The sequence below is a fragment of the Amblyomma maculatum genome, chromosome 10, assembly GCF_055883805.1.
Source record: "Amblyomma maculatum isolate TAMU_Amacu chromosome 10, ASM5588380v1, whole genome shotgun sequence".
Classification (NCBI taxonomy): domain Eukaryota; kingdom Metazoa; phylum Arthropoda; class Arachnida; order Ixodida; family Ixodidae; genus Amblyomma; species Amblyomma maculatum.
Window position 1 is genome coordinate 2555037 of NC_139353.1, and position 22620 is coordinate 2577656.

Genomic DNA, 22620 nt, shown 5'->3' on the forward strand with positions numbered 1-22620 from the left:
TAACTTTGAAGGACAATTTTTTTTATTGTTTGCCGCTCTTTTTGATTCTGCTTAACTGTTTATGCCCATTTCCTTGATTAAAAGTAGTCGCTAGACTACATATACAGCGCGTTGCACAATTAGAGGTGCGATGTAGAATGCATCTCTCAGCTAAACCGCGGAATCCTCGCAGTTAAAATTTTGCACAGGAAGGGCATATTGTCGCTAGTATTTTTTAATACCAAATTTGTTTGGGGTACTTGCCTGATTCGATCAAAAGAAGTCAAATGTTCCCATCTTGTGCGGCGGCGACGACGCCAGACGAGCCGCTGCCCCAGCGATAGTACTGGTGGCGCCACCTCATGCTGCTACAACAACTCTGTAGCAGGAAAAGAGGGGGCGAACGTTTCTGGCAGAAAGTTTGAGTTGTTGTAAGCGGCATGAGGTGGCGCCACCAGTACCATCGCTGGGTCAGCGGCTCGCCTGGCGTCGTCGCCGCCGCATATGATGAGAATTAACATCTGACTTCTTTTGATCGAATCAGGCAAGTATCCCAAACAAATTTGGTATTAAAAAATACAAAATACAATTTCTGTACAAAATTTGAACTGCGAGGATTCCGCAGTTTAGCTGAGAGAAGCATTCTACATCGCGTCTCTAATTGTGCAACACGCTATACATCCTCGGTCTTTCAACCGACTGATATGTTTTGAACGAAGCTAGGACAGCCCACTCCACTAGACAAGTGAAATTTTTACTATGTGAGCATGTTCTTTACTCTGAATCTGAGACGCGCCACGAATTTTTGCCGGTGCCTCTTTGATCTAAACGAAAACGGTAGCGGTTGACAGAATTTCCACCCAACTGTTCACCATGCACTCACGTCAGGTCGCGCTACACCTGCTTAAAACATTCAAAAGCACATTGCATAGCCTGGTAAGTTTATTTTTGTACAAAACTTAGGGGTAAAAAATGTTGAAGTGTACCCGAAGCTCGATCCATTCGACCGTGCACGGCCGCACCGAAGAAGGAGCGCGTGCGTTAGCGGACTGTTGACTGCATTTTATTCCTAGTACACGATAAATGTACGATGTTCACTACGGACTTTGTATAAACCATAAGGGGCGAAATGTCAGGACCTGCCGGTTGCAACTGACGCGGGCGAAGCTAAAAGATAGCGCGCGTTTCCCTTGCGCGTGAACGGCTGTAGCGGAAGAGCGGCAGTGGGGCGGTGGAAACAGACCCCCATTGGAGAGGCCGTAAGAGAAGAGAAGCGCTCTCTCCTTCGAGACCGGCCGTGTTAAAATATACCCAACGCTCATTTGCCTAGGAGGAAGTTGTTTTCTTCCTCCATGGCCTAGGTGAAGTGACCAAACGATCAAACTATGGTGATCAAACCATGGATCAAACTACAGTGTTCTAGAACACTAATCAAACCATCAGACATCAAACGACGTTAGTGGGTTTTGATGATGATAGCTGGCCCTGCCATTGCCGGTCTCGAGGTAGAGCGCGAGCGCTCCCTCGAGACCGGCCGTGCTCTAGCCATGGTAGCTGTTCTAGCCGTGGCTATGCCGTGGCCATTCAAAGCAAAGCGTCATGGCGCCGAACAGGAGTTGGGCGCAGCAGCTACAGTCGCGCCATGTTCAAGAGCTCGCTGCGTTTTTCCAGGCCAACAGTCGCGTCAAAGACTACCAGGCGCACTCGTCCAAAGTCCACTCCGTCAATTGGAGCTGCGATGGCCGCCGTCTTGCATGCGGAAGCTTCGATAAGACGGTCAGCATCTTTGTCCTCGACAAGGATCGCATGGCAAGTATCCAACGCCGGGAGCTCCGTCAGAAACATACCACGCCGAGCGTGGAGGTCGAGTGCAAATTGATACGTTGCAACTGTTGAGGGGTGAAAACAAGATGCGGGAAGTCGGAAGACACCGGACAGCACATGCCTTCGTACTATGCGATTGTTCTTGCTTGTGAGCGAGGCCGAGTGAAAGTAGAAAGCGAAAGTGTGCACGTCAGGGATGAACAGAAAATAATTTCCTATCAGAGCAAAAGTGGTGTGGTGAATGCAATTTTTGAGGCATGCATTGGAGTCGGAGACACTTGTTTTGCCAACCTGTGCGTTCTCTGTTCGCATGTAATTAGTCTGCGTCATTCTCGTGTAGAGGGCTCGAGGGGTGCACTTTTCTGCAATAAATTTGACACCTCACCAGTTTCTAGCTTTTAGAGGCAAGGTTTGGTCTGCCCTGCAAGGAATGTGGGCGCGAGCAGTTTGCCCAGATGACATGGTTGGTTTTCTATTCAATTTTGGTTACATGGTGCACGTTACTCTAGCGCACTACGCAAGAGTTAAGTGTGGCATTGTATTACGATTCTCCACAAATGGCAACACACTTAGGACCCCGCAAACGACTGAAGATTAAACATCATATTTTTTTATTATTTTTTTTTATCAGCAGTGATTTTCAAAGCTTGAGTGTTTTGGCTTCCATGTTTTTTTGTGTTTTCAAGAGGAGAGTGCATGTAAAGTCAACTATTTGCAGTTCGAAATTAAATGATGGCCAGAAATGTGTTTGCCTTGAACAGAGCCATGTTAGTTACTTTGATCATGGGTCCAGATTTTAGTATGAATGAATTGTAAGGCTGAACTCAGCAAGCTTGAATGAACAAAGACATACTGTATTAGGCTGTGCTTAGCTCCTGCATTTCAAAGCCTGTGTCCTGTTCATCCTAACCCTGTTATTATTACTGTTTCAAGAGTTATTTGCACTGCTCACTTTATTGAATTGTTTGTTTCTGATAGGATTACTTTTTCTCATGTTTGCTGCTAGGCTAAAGACCACGTCTTCAAAGGCCACGGAGACAGTGTCGACCAGCTGTGCTGGCACCCTTCAAACCCGGACCAGTTGGCAACAGCAAGCTTAGACAAGACTGTTCGGTTGTGGGATGCGCGTACACAGAAATCGATCACTGTTGTGGGCACAAAAGGTAACTTGCTCTGAATTTTGGAACATTCAATGAACTTTTTTTTAATTTTATTTTTTTTATTTGAAACTATGGCTACAAGTACGGATCATCTGCAAGTGTGTCCTTTGTCATACTATATTGTTCTGTTTTACAATGCACCTGGGGCATTGCCTCAAGCAGCATGCTAGCTTTGGACTACCACCAGCCCAATATCGGGAAAACTGATGACAGTAATGGTGTTTCATTGGGGCGCCATCCAATCCAAGATTTAAGCCAGTCTACTGAGCTGGCTTTTCTACCGTGGTCAGTAGTGGCATACAACCACAATCAGTGGCTACTTAATGCTTCCACTGAGTTAAGCTCACTATTGTAACACTGTTGTCTCTATGTAATCAACCTTTCTGAGCCCAAGAAATGGTGCACACGAAACAGGCGGCACTTTCACTCCCACTCTCTTCTTCATCCAACTACTACAGAGTTTCTCACGTTCATTTATCATATAGACTGTAACATTTGCCCCCCTTTCGCAAACAAAGCCCTCTGGGCGAGTCAAGTGTTGTCACGTGAGTGGCACTTCTTAAAACGGGCGACATGTGTAACCTCAGTTTTTGCCGAACGTCGTCCACTGGCCGTAAGGCGTGCAATCCGGTAGTTAAGTTCGCCGAGTCGTTCTAAGATCACGTAGGGTCCAGTGTAGCGTGCCAGCATTTTCTAGTGTAAGCCGCGCTTTCTCATTGGCTTCCAAAGCCAGACTCGGTCACCGGGGAAGTAGAGGATCTGGCGATGGTCGTCATAGCGAGCTTTCGATCGCTCTAGTGTTGCCATAGTGCTCAGCCGGGCTATTCGCCGCACTTCTTCGGCCAAGCAAAGGGTTTCGGCTAAGCACGGGTCCTCTTCAGTGGAAAATGGGAGGATGGTGTCGAGGGTGTGTCGAGGAGAGCGGGTGTACAGGAGGAAGAATGGACTGTATTCTGTGGTCTTATACCTGGCAGTGTTGAAGGTGTATGTGATGAACGGAAGAACACAGTCCCAGTTCCCAGTTTTTATGGTCCGATGCGACGTACATTGAAAGCATATTCATGAGAGTTTTGTTGGTGCGTTCAGTTAAACCATTTGTCTGAGGGTGGTAAGGCGTCTAATGTCTGAAATCAGATGCACATAAATGGAGAAGTTCTTCAATTACGTCGGCAGTAAACTGAGGACCTCTGTCACTAATTATAACTCTTAGAGGACCATGTCGCAAGATTACTAAATGCAGCATAAACAGGGAAACTTGATATGCTGTAGCGGCGGGAAGAGCGGCTGTCTCACAGTAGTGAGTAAGATGGTCCACACATACAACAATCCAACGATTGCTCCCTTGCGACTTTGGAAAGGGACCCAAAAGGTCGACTCCGACTTTCTCAAAAGAAGCCTTGGGCGGCGCTACAGGGTGAAGCATTCCGGGTGCAACACCGGTAGGACCTTTGTGACTCTGGCACTGAGGACAGCTGGCAACATACTGGTCAATCGTTTGGCGCATCCGCGTCCAGTAGAATCGCTCCCGAGTGCGGTGCAAAGTTCTCGAAGATCCCAGGTGTCCCGAAGCTGGATCATCATGCATGACGCGTAAAATAGAAAGACGAAGGCTTTCAGGTACTACCAGAAGGAACTGATGGCCAGTGTCTGAGTAAACTTTCTTGTATAGCAGCCGTCACGGAGGCAAAACTGGCTGTTCGAGGCTGGGTTCTGAGCAGCATTCAAGAACGGCTCCAGGTGCTGATCGTTGTGTTGCTCTGTTCGAAAGGTGTGAGTATCGGGAAATTTCGGACATAAAGCAGCGACGTAGTGGTTGAAGTTGTCCGCGTTGCATTCCGTTGTGGCAAGTGGCAACCGGGAGAGGCAGTCCGCATCTCTGTGCCGTCGCCCACTTTTGTATGAAATGCTGTAGTCGTATTCTTGCAAGCGAAGTGCCCAGCGGGCCAGGCGACCAGACGGATCATGGAGATTGAGTAGCCAGCATAGGGAATGGTGATTGGTTACTATTACGAAAGGCCGTCCATACAGGTAGCAGCAAAACCACTGCGCGGCGAAAACAACCGCGAGACATTCCTGCTTGGTGATAGTGTATTTGCACTCCGTCTTGCTGAGAGTCCGACTGGTGTAAGCAATCACATGTTCACGGTCGTCATAGCGCTGAACGAGGACAGCACCGAGGCCTGTGCCGCTTGTGTCCGTATGTACTTCAGTTGGAGCAGAAGGGTTGAAGTGCCGTAAGATAGGATGTGATGTTAGGAGGAACTTCAGTTTTTGGAAAGATGAGTCGCATTCAGATGTCCACAGGAATGGAGCGTCTTTATATAGTAGGCACGTGAGCGGGTAGGCGACATCTAAACGAGGGATGAAGCGTCGGAAATATGAGCAAAGGCCAAGAAAACTGCGGAGCTCCTTCACATTCCGAGGTTGCTGAAACGCAGCAATGGCTACGGTCTTCTGAGGATCAGACCGGACGCCGTCACCATTGACGAGGTGACCAAGCACCAACGCCTGTCGCTCACCAAAACGGCGCTTCTTTGAATTGAGAACAAGTCCAGCTTGGCGCAAGCAGTCCAGCACGAGGACTAGGCGGTTGTTGTGCTCTTTGAATGTCCAACCAAAGATGACTACGTCGTCCAGATAGCACATACAGACCTCCCATTTCAGACCACCTAGTATAGAATCCATGAATCTTTCAAATGTTGCGGGGCGCATTGCACAAGCCGAAAGGCATAGCATTCAATTCAAACAGTCCATCGGGAGTGATGAAAGCAGTCTTCTTGTCTGCTGGGTGCATTGGGATTTGCCAGTATCCTGACCGCAGGTTGACGGAGGAAAAGTATGATGCAGAATACAAGCAGTCAATGGCGTAATCAATGCGGGGAAGCGGGTAGACATCCTTTTTAGTGACTGAATTCAAGTGGCGGTAATCTACACAAAATCGCCATGTGCCATCTTTTTTGTGCACAAAAATTACTGGAGCCGCCCAGGGACTGCACGATTCTTGAATGACACCCTGCTCCAACATTTCACGTACTTGCTCGCTCATTGATAACCTTGCGCTCGGACGGCGCCACACGATACGGTTTTCGGCGAATTGGATGTGCATAGCCGGTGTCAATTCGATGACTGGTGCGAGACCCGGGAAAGGAGTGTGAACTGATGGGCTTCGAGAAGTCAAAAAAGGATGAATACTTCAACAGCAGATCTTCCAGAGCATCATGCTCTGTGGCGTTCAGAGAATTACTAATCATACCACGCAGTTGAGCATTTACTTGGGATGGTGCGACATTCCGCTGAGGTGCGTCCGTAACCAAAGCCACTGATATTGGCATGTCAACTGTAAGAGGCAAGCTTCATGCCAGCTGCTAAAAGAACTGGCTGCGTGGAGCAATTAATAGTCCACAATCGCGTGCAGCCTTTGGTTACTGACACCAAACAATTAGGAACCAGGAGAGATTTCTTTGCTCAGTTCTAATAGTTAGGTGTCACGGTCGCATCAAACGTTTCGATCGCACGACGAGAACACGAAACCGGAATGTACTGCATAGACATCGGAGGCACTACAGTTTCGTCGCACTCGCACAGCACATCTTCATAAACAAGAGGTTCCTCGAAGAACTCTGGCGGTAGGCAGCCGTCAACACTGATCTCGCCCGTGCGGCAGTCTACGGTTGCGCCACACATGTGCAGAAAATCTATTACCAAGAATTACATCATCTGTAGAGTGGGGTAGCACGGCGAATTCCGCAGAAAACACTGTTCCTCCAAGACACACCTTGGCACTGCACACTCCAACGGGATACACCAAATCGCCACTTTTGGTGCCAGTAGGTTTTTAAATGTTAAACTCATAATCGATATTGTCGCACCAGTGTCCACTAATGCCATTGTAGAAGTACCGTCAACAGACACACAGATCTTAATTTTTAGCATAGTCACGGAAGGAGGTATTTCTGCAAATAGTGAGCTTTCACCGGCAGCCTCACCTCAATCGGCCGCGGCGCCTAGTTTTCCGGAGGAGGGGACTGGGTACGACACCGCGGGGATGGCGAACGGCGGGCACTAAAACCAGGTAGTGGAGTTAGACTCTGGTCGGAAGCCGGGGAGTGGTTGCGTGCGCCACCGGGCTGAAACTGGCCGTGCGGAGGAGACTGCCAGTACCAACGGGAGTCAACTGGGTGATCACTGGTCGGGTCTGGATACTTTGGTCGGTCATACCGCGATGGTTGACGATGGCGGCATTGTTTTGAAATATGGCCCGGGATGCCACATCGGTAACAGAGAGGAGTAAGTCGAAGAAGGGGTTGGTCCTGAAAGGATTCGATGTCATGCTGTCGGTAAAAGCCAGGATCGCGCTGATCTGTGAATCAGGGTGCTCCCCTAGGTCTTCGTGGCCAAAGGTCGTTACGCTGATCAAGATGTCTAGAAGAAACAGGGCTTGCGAAATGTTGCCACGAGCATTCTTCAAAAGAGCAGGGTGTGCTGCGTGAACAGAAGAAAACTTGGGCTGCGATTGCAGATTGTAGGGAGGTTCACAGTGAAAAGATGGGCGGTAGGACACTGGTGACGTGTTCCGGCAGTGGGAATCGAGGCGGAGTAACTCTTCACGGGTGATCTGCCGGATAGCTGAAGTAAGGTCCGGAGGAACATGCTCGTCAATGCTGGTGACGGTTGTCACATTGGCAAGCCTTCCAAACTTAGGAGTTACTCAACGGGTCTTTAGTGCTTCGAATGTGTGGATGTGACGGAGGACAGCGGACACAGTCGAGATATCATCTTTGGCGATGAGGAAGTTGTAGACATCAGCTGTGATGCCCTTCAAAAGATGCCCAACTTTGTCCTCCTCGGACATGTGAGAATCCATGGTTCTGCACAATTTGAGGACCGCTTCGGTATAGGTAGTGCAGGTCTTGCCAGGTCGTTGGGCACGATGGGCTAGTGTCTGCTCGGCCTGCTTCTTGCGTGCTGACGAATCGCCGAAACACTGTTTAAGTTCGGTGACAAAGCGGTTCCATGTCGTCAGCGTGTCCTCATGGTTTTCAAAATAACATACACATTTGTTGTGAGAACAGGTTTGATGTGAAACATAAGAACTAGGGTAGCTGATTCTAAATTAGGAATTCTCTTTTTGTCATTTTTATTCATGGAGTCTTGGCGTGGTTGATAGAAACTCTTGCATGTCAAAGATAAAGTGGCACGTTTCAAGGAAGTTTCCTTTCTGTGCACAGTATAGCAGTCCATAATTGGGGATAAGTGTATTTTTCAACGAGAAGTTACTTATGAATGCACTATTTTTGCAAATAAGCAAACTTCAATATGAAAACAAGTACATCAGTAGATCCTTTTTTGGGACACTCTTAGTTTTCTACGGTTGATTTCTGAATTGCACCCGTCTACTTTTTTATGGCACTCCTACCTACTCGGGACTGGAGCAGGACAAAGTTCAAACACAAGAATAAGCTGTGCATCATTTTGATTATTCCCAATAGTGCGTTCATGACGGCAAATTTCAATATTAAGTATTCACCTCGCGGCTAAAAGTGGTGTCCAAGAAAGCTGAACTTAGCTCCGAGTTTTGAATATAGTATGTGAAGGAAAGCAATCACTTCAGATACATGACACACGTGGGATGAAGTTGTAAACTCAAACCACATAACACGCTCGTCACATTATACAAGGTTACATGTTTCCTGCATAATACAGATTGGGAAACTGTGCGCTGTAAATTTTTTCATTGCGACCATTGTGTATGCATCTAAAATAATCTGCTGAAAATTCAGTTCAGAACTAAGAAGCATATTCTGACTGGCGTGGTGCGGTTGAAATAAAAGATTTTCTTTTTCGCGACATGCATGAACAGTAGACTACATAATTCTTGCAAGCATATCAGTTGAATGATAGACAAGACGTTCAAGAAGAAAGAAGAATATCTTACCATTTGGCCAGCACAGCTTTGCACACATCAGCTGCAACAATTCAAAATGAATGTTGACACGCAAAATACATCCCAGTTATCTGTTTGTTTCTTTTCACCTGGCGAGAAAAAGTAGCGACCTGACAGGCAGACGAAGCAAGAAATGGTCCCAGAAATCTATTCAGTTACTAACATAACGTAAATGGCCAATTGTACTCTAAAATATCCACTTTCATGTGCGACTACTGAAACGGATCAGCCCTTTTCCGAGAAATAAGGCTTGACTTTTCGATTCTGCTGGCCAAAATGGCTCTAGCCTGACCAGCTCGTGTAAGCATTGATTGTGCGGCCGGTCACGCTGAATCAGCCACTTGAGTCTAGTTTCTTGGCTTGGGAAGGGGGGGGGGGGGGGGGATAATTCTGTTTTTTCTTGCTTTGAGATGCTGTCGAAAGAGTAGTCGTAAAGCTCAAAAGAGGGTGAGAGAAAGGAAGAAAAGAGTTATGTATAACCACGCTAGCCCAGAAGAAGCTTGTCTGCCAGGAAAGTTGGTGGGGAGGAAGAAGAGTTGAGGGAAAGTAGAGTTGGGGTGCATTGTGAGCATTGCATACCTATCCTGGGTAAACAAGGAATAGAGCCTTGAGCAGTGCAGGTTGCTGCCCTTTTGTGAAGACAGCGTCACCAGGAGAAAAGGTTGCAAGATGAGAAAGTGGCTTGGAAAATTGTTTTAGTAAAGACCGTGGAGCGGAGAGGCAATGCAAACCATATGTTCTCCGCGCAAAGCTTGTGGAGGGCAAAGCTGTATGCAGCTTTGCCCTTCATTTTGCTAAAACAACGAGCAGTATGTTCGGTGAGTGAGTGGGTAACATTTAATAGTAAATGGAGCTGGCACGAAGGCCTATTTAAGGGAGAGGGGAAGTAGGGTCAGGGAGGGCACTTTTTGACGTCGGTGCTTGCCTCAAGCGCGAACTTCCAGAGGGATAGCAGCATGGGTCAGGCCTGAGTGTCGTCGTTGCTCGGTGCTGCCCATGCACCGGTATGTTTTTCTGATGCTGTGGTAACGAGGGCAGTCCCACAACATGCTTTGCACTGTTGGGTGGGCGTCCATGTTGCATTTTCTGCATATAACTGTGGCTGCGTGTTCGTTGTATTGTCGCCGACCTTCTGGCTCGGCTGCGAGGTCATGGTGCCTGGGCTTTGAATTTGATGGCCATCTAACAATCACAACTTCGGTGAGTGCGTAGCCCATGTGTGCCCTATGTATGAGAACTTGGGCACCGCAGAGAAGCCCAAGTGGTAGGGGGTTGAGGTTAACGGGAGTGTGTGCCTCCAGGGCACGTCATCTTTCTTGTCTGGCCGCGCTTATACATGCGATTGGGTTGGGGTCATCCGGGGCTGGCCGAACTGAGTGTGGCGGAACAGGAGCAGCCGTCGTCTATTATCTCGCTTGCTAATGCTTGCGCAACCTTGTTGCCGACGCTGCTCGCGTGTCCCGGTACTCAGTCCACTCTCACCTTCAAGCCATGGTCTTGAGAGAGTATGTGGCTCCATCTTTTGATGTTTCCCATTGTGCCGATTATAGGTGTGCCTCTAGGGCTTCTCGGCTGTTGGTATATATAACTGCTCGGCCTCTGGATCCTCACAGTCCGCGTAATGCCTCCTCTCTTATTTTCTGGACTGTGGCCAAGATCGCTGAAAGCTCAGTTTGAGTGGAGCTGGGAGTGTGGTCGTACTGATGCTTAATTTTGCGGTTGCCATGAGGCAACACCACATCAAGCGTTGCAAGTTTTGTTGACGGATCCCAGGCCACATCTGTAAACAGTGCGTTTTTTGTTTTGTCCAAGTATGCTGCTGCCAGTTCGCATTCGTTCTGGGGGTCTTGCGCATTGCATTTCCGAGTCGGCGGTTTGGGCATCCTTCCTAGCATGTTCCACCATGGCTCAAAGGGTCTTGGGATTGGTGGCTCATTACTTTGATGCAGTGTTGCTGCATCAGGTCGGAGATTGTTCCGGAGTAGTTTGAGCAATTCATGCCCTGCCACTGTGTTCCGTCGTCACACTTCACAGCCCTGATTATACGCATTGATGAAGGCATTCAAAGGCGGCACTCCTGTGACTGCACGCAGGCACTCCAAATAGAGGGTCTCCAGTTGTCTGTAGTGTGTTCTGTTCAGGTGGAAGCATGTTGCTCTGTTATTACGCCTTAGAAGTGATGGCATTTTTCGGTAGCCTCGACATTTTTAGTGACATGAGAATTCTGCTACTTTTCATTATTGATGCAAAATGCGGTCTACCTCAGCCTTATAACTTACGTAAAACATTCTACATTTTTCATAAAATCGTTTTTGGTTGAAACAAATGGGTATTTTTTAGTAAAGTGGTAGACAGGCCGGTGCCTGCCGGCTAATTTGGCCTGCTTGTTCATGGCTTAGTTTTCTTCAAATGTCGTCATGCAACCTTGAGCAATGGAGCAGTACCTACTTGCTGTATTCCTTATTAAGGCAAAGAAAAGCAAAAGCGAGCTTAACCAGCGGTGCTGCGAAGTTGGAAATTGTTTTTTTTTTTTTTCTAATTGGGCTGACACTTAAAGCAAGAAAAAAAATCTACAAAGAACTAAACGTGGATATACACAAGAACAAGAAATACAAAATATGCGATAAGCTAAGCAAAGAAAGAAAGAGGAAATTGGGGCAACGCATAGTGCCGGAGAGGGAGGTGCGGTAATCATCCATTAGCCCGTGGAAGATACGAAGCTGACTGAATATTTCAGAAAGAAAAACTAAGTCTCAATTTCACATTAAATGCTTTGAGTCTGATCTTTACTAAATGTGCGCAAAAGCTGGTAAACCAAATACACAGTTACCTTTAATATATGAATCTCCATTAGCCACTTGGCTGACACAGTGGAAGAGGAAGTAGTGTAGTTCTCTCAAGTGAAACACCTTCGGTCGGGTGACAAGATGGTTTGATGATAACACGATAAAAGCCCGAAGAATGTTTTCTGAACTGTGCCTAAGAGAACGCTTTTAAACACTTGACATTAAACTACCCAAGTGGTGTGCCGTCAATGGGCCTCCGCCAGCTCAAAATCGCGAAAAACCGGCATCAATAATGGGTCAGTAATGGCATTTCATTGGGGCGTTATCCGATCCAAGATTTGATCTAATCTAGACTGGCTTTACTACAATGGCCACCAATTGCATAATAGCTTATTTATTGGCATACAGCCTCTGTCAATGGCTACCCAATATCTTCTTACCAAGTATACCCACTGGCTGGTATACAATGGACATCCAGCCACTCTCAGCGGCTATTCAATACTTGCAACCAAGCTTACTCATTGCTAGGCTCATTGGCTGCTTTTTCGCTGGATTTGCATCATTGGAATCCAGCCAATACCATTATTGTTGAATGTTTGTTTTTATTTGTGGCTGTTTTGTGCTTTGATGGGTGTTATGGCGCAGAAGAAACTGAGGCCATCATGCGCCAAACACAGGATTGAGTTCGTTTTTCTAGAGGTATTTTACATGAAGCTAATTATATATATACACCATGCTGAAAGTATACATGCACACACAAAAAAAAAACAAAAAACAATGGTTCATTGCATGGATATTAGGTGCGCATGGGGTACATAGTGAAAAAAATAATAATAATAATAATAAAACCCTCTAGGCAGGTAGCCAGGACTTTTTCAGTCTTCCAGGACTTCACCTGTGGCTGAGCCCCTTGACAAGGTGTCAGCAGATCCGAGAAAGACTCCAAATTAATGACAGCTTCAGGTGTCTGCCGAGCTAGCATCTCTAGCATGCGCCTTTTACTTTCGGTTATATGGACAGCAGCTTCCAACAGTCCTTGTCGATGTATACTTGTGCAGCTTGAATATTACCATCTGTTCTTTTGCAGAAAACATTTGAATGTAAAAACAATACGAAACCATTTTTTTCTTCTCAGTACAATTTGGGCAAACTGTTCGTGAGCCATAAAATATGCCACTGCTGCAACAGTTTATGCGTCCAAGTGAGTGTGCCGAAAAAGGAATTCATGGAGAGCGTATATCTTCTGATCGGTGCAGTAGAGTTAAAGCAAAAGCTTTTCTGATTTTCGGTGTGCATAAACAGCAGATAATCACGTTATGTCAATCATATCAGGTTCCAATGACTGACAAAATGATTAATTTCCAGTTAATGCTCCGCACCGTATACAAACAAATGGATATCTTACCATTCGGTCATCACAGCCTTACATGCAGACTCTACCGAAGCAGTAAAAAAGAAAATTGGCATACGAGGGTCCATCCTAGTGATCCTGTGTCTTTATTCCGGCAGGGAAGTGTAGCAACATGGCAAGCAAATAAAGCAACAAATGCTCCCCAAAACCTGCTCCATTACGAACATAAAAACGGCCAGTGGTACTCACTGAGGTACAGACTGTTCTAAGATTCGCAAGACAGGACAAGGCATGTCGGTGGTTCGACCGTTTATTCTCTTGAGTGGAAGCGGAGCTGCTGCAGGCAACCCGCGAGGCGCACATTGTCGCTGCTAGAGAGAAGAGGGGATAGAAGCGAAGGGAGCGCCAGTCGCGTTATCGTGGCAGTGCTGTCTGCATGGTTTCATATGGCACCTTGAGTTCGAATTCTACCCGGATTTACAGCACGGCTGCTTATACATGGGAACGAAGCACGCGTTCACTGTCACAGTGAGGGCTGGCGCCGCTGCGTCGCAAATAGGCGCCTGCCCAACACTGTTAGAGAGAACGTATAGGTATTTTCTAGGTTGAAACGGTCTGGTCGCAATATGTTTCGATAATAATCTAACAAAAGCATGGAGAAACTTCATCGAACACTGCATAGAAAGACTCTTTTAAACGCTTGAGGTTAAACTAACTTTGTAAAGATATTCGAAAGCAGCTCCACGAGAATTATGCATCCGCTTATACAGCTTTCGGACGAAAAATGAATTCCTTGAAGAGCAGCATGACCAGGTAACAATATTCTTATGGCAAATGTTTCGGTGGTCACCTGAACACGTATTCATTATTTGTTTTTGTTTTTTTTTTCTTTCTAACAAAAATTTCATTGCCACGTATTTCCAGTCCCCGATAGTGGGGTTGCTATGCTACAGTTTATTCAATGTTTTCTATTATGGAAGAAATCTTTTTTACCGGCAAACGTTAAGTCCGAACTAGTTAAACATCTGCCACAACATTTACACAGCGTATAGTAAAACATTTGGTAGCTTACAATGCTAATGAATTAAATACACTTCATTCCAGAAAAGCTGAGAGAGCTAAAGCTAGATTTCTTTCTTTGTCAGGCAAAGGTAGAGAATGTATGGAAAATGTTGCTTATATTTTTTTTCTGTGGGCAGTTCGATATACCTTAATTATAACTGTGAACTATGCTGCAGCAACAGTCTAAAGGGTTTGTTCATCGTTCACCCCTTGCTGAAGCGCACATTAATGTAGAGCGTGCCGGCATATAGGAATCAAGTGCAAGTTTATGTTTGGTAGATATCACATAGGGGGGTTATTCCCGCAAGAATGCGCCACGGGGGGCTAGACGCTACAGTCGCCTTCTAGCCCCGACGTGCCAGCCCTAGCAGACAGAGCTGAGACCACCAAACCGCGGTGCGAGAAGTCGTCGCTGTGGTGGGTTCGGGCCAGAGGGGACAAACATGAGTTGCGCTTTCAAACAAGCTTTAATTTGCCCGAGCAGTTGTACACGGCAAATCAACAGCACAGAAATACAACTGCCATGTAGCGAGCGAACGCCGCATACGGGGGTGAAATAAAACCACCTAATGGGGAAGCACGCGTAGGAGGTGAGAGGAAGAGTCTGCTCACCTGATGCGGCTTCGCGCCCACATCCCATTGTGGTAAGTTCGTATGGCGAGTGGGCAATTCTCGGTAATGGCGGTTGTGTCCTCGGCGAAAATCATAAACCGTGCGCGCGCGCGCTCAGCCGCTGAAGAACGCCAGAGCCAGTGTGGCATATGCGCTCCTCGATTCGGACATGGGAAAGGAGGTCTCCCAGTTACGCCGGCAGCAAGAAGGGAAGCCCGCGGCAGCGTCACCAGGAGACCGGGAGGCAGCGGGGGGTGGCCAGCGTGCCCTCTCTTCCACCAACCTCTCTACTAGCGGGCGTAATCACGCGTGTTAATTACGCACGGGCATTATAATGGAGGAAGGGAATTGTGAATCCCCACACACAAGACAAAAGATTCCGCAACTAGCTCAACTTCTATGCTTACAAGACCAGCTAATATCCAGGCGCAATACAGTAGGTGGTGCCGCCGAGTGGCGGAGGCAGCTATAGTGTTCATGGCGAAATGGTGCAGCATTTTCTTTCGACCTCAGTTTTGCAGCACTTGATCATACTTAATTTCCTTTCACCACTCAAATGAAAATTGCATAAATAAAGTATTTACATGTGTGTGCAGTCATGGGCACAAATTTACAGGATACGGATTTAGAAACAATGCGTTATGCACTAAGCCACGTGGGCAGCCTGTAGTATCTATGGTCTAGTAGGTGCTACGTCTAAACTGCCTCATTGCAGATTGAAGAAGCAAATGCTTGCATTATGCGCAGTATTTTGTTTCTATACATAGACAGCGGGTGGAGTCAGTCTGAAAAGCAACATTTATGTGCCTGTTTTGTTGCGATTTTATCGAGAAGTGCGATGAAATATTCTCTAATTTACATATGATTGGCTGCCGCATGCATCACGCTGAAGACGCATCGAAGTAATGGTAGGGCCTGTAACGACCGCGCGTTCCACCTTATAGTAACTCCTATAGTAGTTATAGTGGAACGGCGCAACAGTCAAGTGCTTCATAGACGGCATAAGCCATGTGCCTGTCTCTATGGCAATGACAATGGCACATTGCGCGAAGCATGCCCTACATGCATTCATAGCGCCACTGCATTTCGGGGCCTTCTTGGCTCTAGAATGTCAGCCTTTATCTCATGGCATGAGCTTGACAAAAAAATTAAGCCATACCCCTGCAGAGGCTCAACCAACGGAGCCACGGGTGAGGACCCTACCAACACCACCCTTGCCACCTAAGCCATTTTTCTTGAATAAATGATCTGTACTTCCAAAGCAAAGACTTTGAGACCCAAAGAGAAGCCATCCGCCTGGCGGCTGCGGCCGTGAAGAATCAGTGTAATCTTGCGCGCTTCTAGTTGCAGAGTCCCTACTAATTGGTAGGGACTCTACTAGACTCTACTACTCTACTAATTCTAGTTGCATACCTGAGGGGGGGGAATAGATGAACCTACTAATTGGTAGTAATAAAGTTTGCAATCAACTACTATTAATATTTTAGTAATGATGTATAAAATATGTTGAAAAGTCACCACGAAGGGCACGACAATATCGATCGAGATGTTACAAAATTCCAGAGGGTCGAAAGTTCAGGAGTCCTTCACTATGGAGTCTCTCATAGCCTGAGTCGCTTTAGGACGTTAAACTGCAAAATCAGTCAAACTCAGCCATATACATATTGTGGAAGAAGGCAAAGTCGAGACGGCAAGGTCGGGACGGCAAGGCAAGGGATGCCGTGTCTGGCGTTTATTCCGATGAACCGAGGCGCGTGCCACCGGTGGCACCGCGGGAATATGATGATGGTATGTACACGTGAAAGAAGAAGATCCTTGGAAGGCTCACACAATTTCTCCTGGGGATCGGAAGCGGCCAGCTTGGCCGCTCTTAAGCTACTGCTGCATCGCGGCACACAAATGGCTTCAACCGAGACACATGAATTATCTCAGGGCCACGGTGACGTCGATCGGCTGGAGGATGAATAGGTGTCTCTTTGTAGTTCACTGGGGAAGTTTGGGCGATGGCCGTGTATGGACCAAGGTAGCGGTGGTGAAATTTATCACTAAGGCCAGGGGTGCGGAGAGGTGCGTAAAGTAGTACTTCGTCACCAGGACAGAAGGAGACCTCACGATTAGCCGTAGCGACCCTTGCGATCTTCCTGGCAGGCTTCGGTATTGAGGCAAGCAAGGTGACGGCATCTGGTCACACAGGATACGAACTGGGCAGGTACTGATGTGGAGGAATAGTCGGACGTAGAGAAGAATGAACTGTCGAGAATTGTGGTGGGAGGGTGGCCATAAACGAGGAAATATGGAGAGTAACCGGTATTCCGCTGTACTGCTGTATTATAGGCGAATGTGACGAATTGTAAAATAGTGTCCCAATTTCGATGATCCGGTGTGATGTACATTGAGATCATATCCGATGAAGTGCGATGAAATCGTTCCGTCAGACCATTAGTCTGAGGATGGTAGCTTGAAGTGGTCTTGTGAAGGGTGGATGATGCGTGGAGAACTTCGGCAACGAGTGTTGATAAGAAGGTCGTTCCGCGGTCACTTAGGAGCACCCGTGGAGCGCCATGCCGCAATACAATATATCGCAAAAAGAAATTTGCAACCTCTTGAGCCGAGCCAGTGCAGCACTAGTCTGTCCCAGTGATGGGGAAGTGGAATCCAAATGGCTTGGTGATGTCGAAGCAATGTCAGCAGTTCTTGGCGGTTAGGCTTGAGGTTCGGATTAATAGTCTTTGAGAGAACAGGAAGAGATGTCTGTCAAAACTCGCTGCTGAGGCAGAGGAGCGGTGAGCACCATCAGCGACAAAGGTTGAACATCCACCATGAGAGGCAGAGAAGTTCCTTTTGGGAGCACGAGGGATTCACATGAGGTGTTAGTGGCCGCTACTGTCGCTGAGCTGTTGCGGAACCGGACAAGACTTGACGGGAAGGCGATGCTGCGTGCAAGATGACGATGAGACGGTGCGATGAGCATGTCTCAGTCAGTGATATGGTCAAAAACAACGGTAAGTAGTTCTTCGCACTGAGGAGGCAAAACAGTATCAGTTGCGGCAATGAGGGGATAATGTCGTTCAGAAAAGTCAGATGCAAAATCACTGTCTATCATATGGATGACACGGTCGCCACTGGAAATTAACGCTCAAGCAGTTGACAAAAAATCCCATCCAAAAATCATCAGATGCTCACAAGACGAGAGCACAGCAAACTGCACATGGTGGCGGACAGCGTCGATAACAACTCGCACAGTGAACTTTGCTGAAGGGCACAGAGGAACGCCATTGGCTCCACATAGTTGAGGTCCATCATATGGTGTCGTCACTTTTCGTAAGCGGTAGCACAAATCACCGTGAATAACAGAAATTGTAGCCCCTGTATTAATCAAAGCTTTGACCAATAATCCTTCAGCGAAAACAGAAATCATATTGTACGGGCGATCAGAAGGACTTTTAGCGGCGTTATGGGGATGGGGAGCGGCGTCGAGGTAAATGGGCTTCACTAGGCCCAGACGAGGACACTGAAGGCGAAGAAGACCGACGAGGTGAGCTGGGAATAGACCGGCGTTGATAATATGAAGTTGAAGGCAGATCAGTTTCGAAGGCGTAGTAACCACGGCGCTCGTTCAGAAGGCGGCGGCAACAGAAGCGGGATATGTGTCCTCTAATGCCACAGTAGTAGCAGACTGGTCGGGAGGGGCGCCAAAGTATGTAATAGGGTGATGCAGGTTGAGCCGTCGCCATTGCATTGATGTGATTGTAGGGCGGTGGAACAAAAGGAGGGGGTGATGCTGCGACGTGCGCGTAAGTCGGTGCTGGGTGGGGTGCAGGAGGATCGGACGCCATAGGTCGGGTGATTGTTGCCAGCTCATCTTTAATGATACTGTGGAGACCGGCGTCATTAGAAGGTATGGAAGAATGATCGCACCCGTGTCGACAGACAGGCTTGAGGGCTTGGAGCTCCTCCCGGATGATGGCTCGAATCTGTGCCCACAGATCGAGGTCAGCAGAGGTCGGGTCAGTAGCGATGCCGGGCTGCAATCGGGAGGACTGCAGTTGGTCGATGCGTTGGCGGGTCGCAATAATGGCGTCAACAGTAGAAGGATTCTGGGCAATTAGGGTGTTATAAGCCACAGAATTAGTTCCTTTCAAGATGTGGTGTACGCGTTCAGGTTCCGGCATGGTGGGACTAATACGCCGGCAAAGTGCAAGTACGGCTTCTATGTAAGACGCATAAGACTCATCGGGACCTTGTAAGCGGGAAGCGAGCTTGTTCTTCGCAACCTCAGTTCGAACTGCCGGGTCTGCGAAGTATTGGCGGAATGCTGCTTGAATGTGGCCGAGTTAGTGGGGTTCACGGTTAATAAACCAGGTTCTGGCGACATCAGTGAGGTAGAAAGAAACATTCAGAAATAATAGAGCATCGTCCCACCGGTTGTAGTTACTGCAGCGTTCATAGGTGTCCAGCCAGTCATCGACATCTTCATCGCGACGACCAGCGAACAGCGGCGGGTCGCGTTGTCGTGTGGGCACAGTCGGAGGGGGCGGTGCAGCTGAGGTAGAGGGTCCTGCCGATTCGTGGGTACTCTCGGTAGACATAATGATGGTGGCAGGCGGCAAACAGCGACTGGAACGTAGCTCCAACGAGAGGCAGGGCACAAAACAGCAAGGGGATCGAGTCTCACCTCCACCACTTGTGCAAGAAGGCCAGGTCGAGATGTCAAGGCAAGGGATGCCATGTCTGGCGTTTATTCCGATGAACAACCGGGGCGCGTGCCACCGGTGGCACCGTGGGAAGATGAAGTTGATGATGGTATGTACACGTGAAAGAAGAATATCCTTGGAAGGCTCACAATATACATTGTTGGAAGCGCCCAAAACTGGTGGAACAGCATCGATCAGTGTATGCCAAAACATATTAAATGTTGATAAGCCATCTATACTAACAGAACCATATTGATCAATACTTACCGTAATGCGTGCAATGTTGGCAAGCCATCGCAACTGCCTGTGTAATATCAACCAGACAATGAATACAATATTGGGAGGTCATCTCCACTAGTAGTAGAATATTGACTATTGTATGGCAGTAAATATTCATTGGTTAAAACACATTCCATGCAGACGAGGATTTTCTCCACGGAAACCTGTCTTCTTAGTTCTGCAGCTAGTCTGTGCAATCCCTAGTTCTGTTGTCTCCTTGAACTAGTGCACAGCTTTGAGCTCCTAAAGCAGGATTGCATATGAGGACAGAATGATTGACATATCTGTTGTTTGAGATCTCGGTTCCGTGATGGCCACTGCGGAACTGCCAGGGACAAACAGCGGTGCGAGATACGAGCAGTATGAGCTACTTTTAAATAAAAGGGCCAACAACCACCCCGTTATTGTTTACCAGACGAGTTGTATGAAAAAGCACGGCATAATTTTTTAATTGTAAAATTTTTTTGTCCCCTTTGTTGGAACGCGATGGCGAGCAGAATGTGGCAGAAGAAGAGCAACAACCTCGCATGCGCACATGCCCACGAATGCAGCGCGGAGCGGATGGCAACATACGTTTCAATGCAGCGTGGAGCAGACACGGCCGCTCTGTGCAGAGGTTTTGCAGATGTCTCCATGCAGGGCGCTGGCGCACCACCCTCTGGCCCAGGTTATTTCCCCTATGGGGGCACGAAAACTTAAGTATGTAGCCCAAAAAGTGCTGCTACCACTTGAGGATTGCTCCAAGCTTTTGAAGCTTCAGGTTCTTGGTGCGTGCTATATTCCGAATCTTTCCACGGACTGTATCGGGTATAGCCAAACATATTTTAGCACGTAATATTGATAGCGCTGGCTGTTCAATTTCACTCTCTTCAAGATCATCTTTCTTACTACGCAAGGAGCTCTGTCGCAAAATTTCAGGCAATATAAGAGTCAGGTACATAGCTTCACAACAAGCCAGCGAGACAGCGATGAACATATTCTCACTTCCGTATGAGCATTCTGTATTGCTAGCATATAAATTGCAGCCTAGTAGGTGCGCCTTATTTAAATCGCCCTATTAAAGACCTCAGACCTGTTGTCAGAAAGGAGAGGAAAAAATGCAGCGCATAGCTCCCAGAGCAAGTTCGCTGATTTTTCTTCAAAAACTGCTAGTAAAAAAAGTCTCTTGTAACATATCCAGGGTACAAGTTTCAGACATTTAAAGACAAATACTCAACAAAATATAGTGTGCATGCAGCAATGCTCACTTAGCTGCAATTTCAGAAATGTCAAAACGTTTTTTATTTTCTACTTGAAGCGGTATAGGGTTTTTTTCATGGAAAATCATAGAATTTCTGTGGAAAATTTGTACCTTATATATATATATATATATATATATAAATGTTCATTGAAAAAAAAAAAATCACGATTCGTAATGGTTGATCGCCACTTCTGCAAGCACCAACATATATCTTTTTGAAAGTCATCGCAAAGGGAAGGACAGTATTTATCCTGAAATTAGAAAAATATATTAAGAAATATATATGTTGAGAATCCATCAATATTTTATTGGCCAAGATGTGCCATGATATGTGCAGTATTGCCTGGCCATTAGAGCTCATCTGACAATATCGGGCACTATAACCAAAGATGCATACAATGTTAAGAAACCATCATGACTGGCTATTGACCAGCGTGTGCCAATTTATGTTGAATGTTGACAAGCCATCTATATTGGCAAGACAATATTGACCTATGTACACAATGCTGGCAAGTCATCGCTGGCTGGGCAATGTCAACCACTATATCCCCATAATTTATACAATATGGCAAGCCATCCCTTTTGGCAGGGCATTGTTGACCATCATATGCCAGTATATATTCTCGGTCACATGTTGTCACTGATGGACAATATTGGCAAACCGATCTCATGATGTGTACAATGTTAGCCTGTCATCACAGCTCATTGGGCAGTATTGACCTATAAACCCAATATATCTACAATATTGGGATGCCATCATGCCTGGAGGGTCGACAATTCATGCCAAGCAATATTCATGTTCACAAGCCATCTAATGAAAGGACAATGTTGGTCAACTTATGCCATGATGTTTGCTATGCAGGGTGGTCGTCAAAGCTCGTCAAGCAATATGGACCACCATAACCCAAGATGTATGGAAATTTGGCAAGCCCGCATGGCTGGCAGGATGATTGACCAATAGGTGCTAAGATATATTCAGTGTTCGCAAGCATGCATTTTGGCAGGCCAATAGCCTATATTTAACAATGTATGCCATGGTGTGCATAATGTTGGCTAGCCACCGCAGGTTATCGGGCAACATCAACCACAAAAGATGTATGCAATGTTGGCCGCTGCCATGACTGGTGGGACGATAGTGACCGATGTATGCCAATATATAATGAATGTTGACAAGCTGTCTACACTAGCACAAAAATATTTACCAATGTGTGCCAGACATGATGTGCACAATATTGGAAATACATGGCAACTGACTGCGAAATATTTACCAACATATGCAGTTGGCTATACAATGTCAGTAGGCAGTTTGATAAGCAGTTATGCAGATGAATTCCAACATCAGGGGCACATGAAGTTCACTGGGCCATGAATGAATATGTTATCACATGACTGTGCCATTATTGATAGCACATTAGTAACACTGTCTCTTGGGGGCCAGGAATCACCAGTCAATCCCTAATATCGGGCCAGTGACATGTGCTGCCTGAGCTCTTCCCGAAGTAACTTCATGCCGTTGCTAAAGACAACTGGTGCCATCCATTGAAGCTTGTAATTAGACGTGCCTGGTAAATTTCTCGTCAAGACAAGTTTTTTCATTGACATTGTGTTTATAGTGTGCCCTGAACAATGAATGTTCACTGTGTTCAATGTTGAGAGGAAACTGATGACTTAAGCAGGGTCTGTATTCTG

At 46.9% G+C, this 22620-nt stretch overlaps 1 protein-coding gene across 1 annotated transcript in view; it reads left to right on the top strand.

The window, feature by feature from the left end:
• Positions 1-1494: 1494 nt before the first annotated feature.
• The window catches only part of tex (THO complex 3 homolog tex), a 49671-nt gene continuing 28545 nt past the window's right edge, over positions 1495-22620 (top strand). The window contains exons 1-2 of the mRNA XM_084581728.1: positions 1495-1788; positions 2810-2966. Of these exons, the coding sequence (XP_084437854.1) occupies positions 1579-1788; positions 2810-2966 (367 nt within the window). The 5' untranslated portion in view covers positions 1495-1578. The remainder of the gene's footprint in view (positions 1789-2809; positions 2967-22620) is intronic.